Source organism: Haliotis cracherodii, unplaced genomic scaffold, assembly GCF_022045235.1.
Source record: "Haliotis cracherodii isolate W230 unplaced genomic scaffold, xgHalCrac1.p SCAF_18, whole genome shotgun sequence".
In the NCBI taxonomy this organism is placed as follows: domain Eukaryota; kingdom Metazoa; phylum Mollusca; class Gastropoda; order Lepetellida; family Haliotidae; genus Haliotis; species Haliotis cracherodii.
This window is the reverse complement of record NW_027266273.1, coordinates 25,322,757-25,328,552: the sequence shown is the minus strand read 5'-3', so window position 1 is coordinate 25,328,552 and position 5,796 is coordinate 25,322,757. Positions and strand designations below refer to the sequence as shown.

General features: G+C 41.3%; 1 protein-coding gene across 1 annotated transcript; it reads right to left on the bottom strand.

Moving 5' to 3' along the window:
- Nucleotides 1-242: 242 nt before the first annotated feature.
- Nucleotides 243-3,173, bottom strand: LOC139465575 (uncharacterized). Its single transcript, XM_071247287.1, has 3 exons — nt 3,065-3,173; nt 2,262-2,268; nt 243-914 (listed from the first exon to the last, which is right to left on the bottom strand). Exons 1-3 carry the CDS (start codon nt 3,171-3,173, stop codon nt 404-406), a joined length of 627 nt encoding a protein of 208 aa, XP_071103388.1. The 3' UTR covers nt 243-403.
- Nucleotides 3,174-5,796: the final 2,623 nt, after the last annotated feature.

Sequence of the window (5,796 nt, the reverse complement as noted above, 5' to 3'; positions counted from 1 at the left end):
GGGAATATAATATAAATGCGACTTTGTCTCCTGGTACTCAAATAGAGCTTTTCGCAGGTATGAAAGAAACACTGCCAGTGTTGACTAGCTGGTTCTTTCAGCAATTTACCGGCATTTAATAAATCGTCTCCAGCTTATGTGTGTGTTTTCTTGTTTAACACTGCACTCAACAATATTCAAGTTGCATGACGGCGGTTTGTAAATAATCGAGCCTGGACCAGACAATCTAGTGATTGCATTCATGACCATCGATCTACTGGATACGTGGCATGCATCCTCCAAGTAAGCCAGCCTGACCACCCAATCCCGATAGTCGACCCTTGGGCCAAGCCTGGGTTGCTGAACACCAATACTGATACTGATCTTCACGGGTTTCACCAGTTTATGAAACGTGTTGATGACGTCAGGCCATGCCGACAGTGTCCTGCTTCTCCGGCATGGTAATGTTCGTGGATGAGGTAAACACAGGTTTGGACTTGCTTCTGATGATGACGAACACTATCTTGGCAATGAGGGCTAACACACCTATCACTATGAGTACAATGGTGAAGATAGAGTTCCCGCGAGCAGCGTCAAAGTTCTTGGCCAGGCTGCCTGAGAGAGCCCACACAATAACGCCATAAGGCGTGATGGTATACCGACTGTATCTGTCGAATACGAAGAGGTCGGTGATGACGAAGAGGAACAAGGCGGCGGTGATGAAGCCGAGGGAGATGGAGGACGCGGTGCTCTGGTTGATGGCGGGGTTAGCTCTGTAGGCAATCACAAAGCCCATGTTGAGGAAGGAAGCAATGGTGGTCCAAGCCGCATAGATTCCAAGCCCGTTGTGGACGAATGCAGGCACAAATAAAAGGGTTTTTAAGATTGCCGACAAGTTTCCAAAATGTCTGTTTACACTGTTGAATCTCTTAAATCTAAAACAGTGTACTAGGACTTATATGCATATAACTTGGCACACAAGCTCACTGAAGTATAGTTAACACTTTTAGATAGAAACTCCGTCATCAGTGCCCCATTCCAAAAATGGTCGCCAAGAGATTGATGGCTCGTCATAGAATATCAATATACTGTTGGTCTCTGGTGACATATTTGAGTGATGTAAACTTCTAGATTGGGGTAAACAGACTTAAGGATGCATGTAGAATACTCAATCATTTGCATAAATCCAATATTACCACCAAATATCAATATCTATCTCTTAAATGACATGTTTTGGTGAGTTTAAATTTCAATATGATTGTTACTGTGTGAATGTACTTATTACCATGAAAATAAACGCTATAACAAGTTTCGTTTTCATTCATGTCAATACTTGTTAAAAACAAGTATGACCTTTATGAGGTCCTCTCAGATTTTGCCCTAAACCTGTTGTTTCACAAGAAGTCAAAGAGTTATCTCCCTTGTAATTCAATTGTGGAAATCCAATAAAACCACCAAATACCAATATTTGAATATAAATCTGAAAACGTTTGATCCACTGCTCATTTCGTTACATGACTGTGTGATTCATGAACATTATTACGCGAAGAATAGTGCAAAGTTGTCATGGTGAATGCTGTAGATATACGTTGCAAGGTCATTACACCTCGTAAGTCTCAACAGGTGTGTCATCATCTGCATCTGTTTGTACCATGGCACTGTGCAGAGTTGCGTCCCTTGGGCACGCCAGGAACCAATGATTTTGGGTTCGAATCCCGGTTCGCCCCGATTATGTTTCTAGGTTCGTCAGCACCTTACCCGTGCTCGTGGGTTTCACCGAAGTGATAAACGTCTAAGACCTGCATCACTTCGGGATTTCCCAGCCGCTAGCAATAACAACATGGAGAAGTAACACTGAATTCAGGATCACATTGTCAGGTAACACTGTTTAACACGCAACTATCTGAGTGACATTCAGTACAATCCTACACTCGTGTGTCATGCAAAGGCATTTTTCAAACCCAATAAATGTCATAATCAATAAGTGTAGTGTTACCGCACTATAGCTATTAGAATTTTAAATATGTGCAAAAGATACTTCAATATTTTCCCTTCAAATGGTCCTCTTGCGAGCGCGCAGAACTTTAGGTTAAAACATCGCGTACAAAGTAAGGGACGTTATTCTAAATGACAATGCCGGGACATTTTGATCGAACAGCAGGCGTTCAGCATTGAGGATGCCTGTTTAAGTCTGATGTTACAAGATGTATACTGGGTCAGTTGGACAATACTGCTTGTTCTTGTTGTTTACGTCAAAAGTCAAGTTTATAGAGAACACCAACATTATACCTGGAAACACTCAAAACAAGTTTAAAATGACAACGTAAGCTTAAATTAAGATTGTTTGTTATTTAAATATCCAATATATTTCACGAATAAACTAAGGAATCAAGTATATCATCAAGCTATTTGTATTTAGATGATGTTATTATTTTTTTTATCTATCTAGATCCATAATTCGTTTCAAAATTTAAAAGTGACATTAATTTTCGTTCACAAAGGGAGATAATTTAGGTATTGTCAAGTTATGTTGTCTCATGGAACACGCCACAAGTTAACGTGAACATACATATAATGTAGTCCTTTTCTATCCTTTTAAATTGAGTAGATCTAATAAACAGACCTAATTGTCTGATTTTATTTAAATCTGTCTGAGGAGTGAAATGCATAGTAAATGTGTCAAATCTATTCCAGAACGTAGTTCAGTGATGTTTGGCTTGTCTGAGAGCATTACTGAGGATCAACTGCTTTTTATGACAATGGTCTTTAAAGCGGACGTAGAATATATTGTTAATGTTCTTGAGAGAAGTAGGGGGAAAATGGCCTTGTTTATTTTAAACATATTTTATTGACAAATATGGTCAACGGAAATGGGCAAACGTTATCCAACTTAGGTGGCCTTCTCTCATCATTGTTATTATGCAACAAATTTCACGTTAAATCAAAAGATAAACACACTCAAATATATTTCGCATGCAATTACCCATAATCTCCATAGTCCAAAATTATCACCACCAAAGACTCATGCTTGTCTACAGCACATAGGAAAAGCCATACCATGCGCCCACAGTCGTCACTGACCTACCTATGCTAGTATCTGCCGCCAGTCCGTTGAAGGCGGCGGTGAGAATGAAGGCGAGGAGAGCCCCTATATTGAGGGCCTGCAACAACATTGGCGGGACCGACTTCAACATGGGCGATCACAACCACACCTGAAACACACCTTCTGGTCATGTATTGTTTTAGCCTCCAGTCTGTTGTAACATTAGCCCAATCGTCGGTCCATCTAGCTCATGAAACCCCGTACACCTATCTGTCTACATCCATGTATATCCTGGGATGTATCTGTATATATCATATTTGGAGTAAGAGGCCAATAATACAAATTGAAGTAACAATGGTAACGAATAGGTCATTAAACTAACACTTAATCCCAGGGGGGCGGTCGGGTAGCCAAGTGGTTAAAGCGTTAGCTCGTCACGCCGAAAACCTTGGTTCGATTCCCGACATGGGTACAAAGTGTGAAGCCCATTTCTGGTGTCCCCCGCCGTGATATTGCTGGAATATTGCTAAAAGTCGGTGTAAAACCAAACTCACTCACTCACTTAATCCCAGGTTTAAAATGATCTTATTTAAAAGTATATACGTACAAAATCCAAAATATAATCCAAATAGAGCCCTGGAAAATGCTTAATTTGAGAGGAGAGGCAGTCAAGACTTACCAAATCGATTATTTACAGACCGCCGTCAGATAGATCTAGCTTGACTACTGTAAACAAGAAACAAACGAACTATACAACGGCCTATAATAGCTTTAAAATTCAGCCTCAAAGCGTTTACAAACACGTCACAATACTCCATGACGTAAATTCTTACAGTGTCATGAAACAAACACTCCCCTGTGACGTCAGCCCCGCAACTTAGTTACTGGGCGCTCTCCTACCCAGAGTTCCACGCGACCAGCATAGTACCTCTGCCACAGGCCAGCGCCATGTGACGATTCGTCACATCTTACACAGTCCATGCAAGATATTGCATATGTTCTCATCTATTTCACGTTTGACTAATCTACATAACTAGATAAACATATGTCATAGAATGGTTATCTTTCATTGAGAAAATATCCTAAATCGTGAAAAACTATTTCCATTTGCGTAGTTATCCTATGTTTACGTCGTTTGTACGGCTCCACGTGCTGTCATCGAAGCCCTAACAGAGAGAAAGCGATACGGTCACTTTGATACGTAAATATGTATTGTCATGCAACTCACTGTCGCAGTTGTTGTAGCATATTTATATATTTATGCAAAACAATATGTAAAGCGCCCCTAAATACTTGCATTAGTCCGTTCTATTCTAATTTCTGAAAAAGCGCGTTTGTTTGTGGCAGTGGTGTTATGTTAAGTCACCACTGCGCCGGAGAGTGGTTTGCTTGGGTCATCGAGCGCACATAAACTTCTTATCTATCATCTGCACACGCAATGTCATAAGCTCCTCACATCGATATCCCGTTCGCGGAGCTCTCTGTACCATCGCTGCCACCAGTTAAAGCTCCCCACTGTGATAGGTGACCACAACCATGTTTGGAGTTGAACTCACAGCCGACTGACTGTTATGTTTACAAACAAGTGATGACTCCCGTGACGCAGAATACTCTTACCCCTGCTAAATTATTTTCTTTGTGTGTAAATTTGAATTTCATTGAGTTTCATTACAACTATCATGTAATTTATATAGTAACAACGTAAAGAAGAAGTTGGTCGATTTTCCGTTCGTCTGCAATCTCGAACCAATCTGATTATACAAAACAAAAGGGTAAATTCATCTGGCAAATATGGTCAGTCGTAAACCTTTCCAAAATTCACTATGATGGCATTCCCAAAGACATAAACAAAAGTATAAATGTTACTACATTTTGGGTTAGTGGGCGACCAACAGCGTGCATTGAACGATGACTCTGGCGACCGCCGTGCCTCTATTCGGCGACCACGGCAACCCCTGAGACACCATGGCAATGCTTCTTACTCTTTTTTGCCTCTTTTGAGCTATCTGTAGTTCCTCCTGATCCTGCTTATAAATAGAGGGCTTGTACCTGCAGTGTTTCACTGTGGCTGCAGACGCTGAACAACTCGACTCAAGAAAGACTCAAGACTCAGTAAACACAAGACAACCTGGAGCAGTTACATAGACACATGATTTTCTGGGTTTAGGTGACCATTGAGCGTCCTGGCCAGATCGCTCAAAGGTGGCACAAAGGTCGCAGCCCTGTGTAAAGGGGCCTTTATGTCCCACGACGTTATTTCCTAAGAGCATTGCTAAAAGCGGCGTAAAACCCAACTCATTCACTCTACCATATCTCGTACTTTTATCAAAGCTTCAACTTCACTGGATCAAACCCATCACCAATCGTGAAGAGCATAGCCTCTGGTTTCGACTCCGATGCGCACCTAAAATCCTTATATCTTTGCTCGTGTACCACCGGACAAGTAACTTTATTGATCTTTTTAGTTCGAGAATGAAGGGCTGTTATTTCTCTGCTTTATGTTTTGCCAGATGTTGATATGCCTAATAAGGGCGGGGGGGGGGGGGGGGGGGGGGGCTTGATTCCACACATTCTTTTGCAGGTCCGATGGTAAGGTCATAATGACTGACGGAATTATACACTGGACAAAGAAAGAAATTCCTTTGCATAAAAATATTTTGTTATTTTTATTGCACCTTCTGTGACAAGGGTAATCTACTTCACCATGTACTCACCAGGCTGCAAGGAACTGTCAAGCAGATAGGACGAAGCGTAAAGACAGGCGATTCTAGTGT

Coding starts and splice junctions, on each gene's coding strand:
- LOC139465575 (XM_071247287.1), bottom strand. CDS start 3,173: ATGTTGAAGTCGGTCCCGCCAATGTTGTTGCAGGCCCTCAATATAGGG.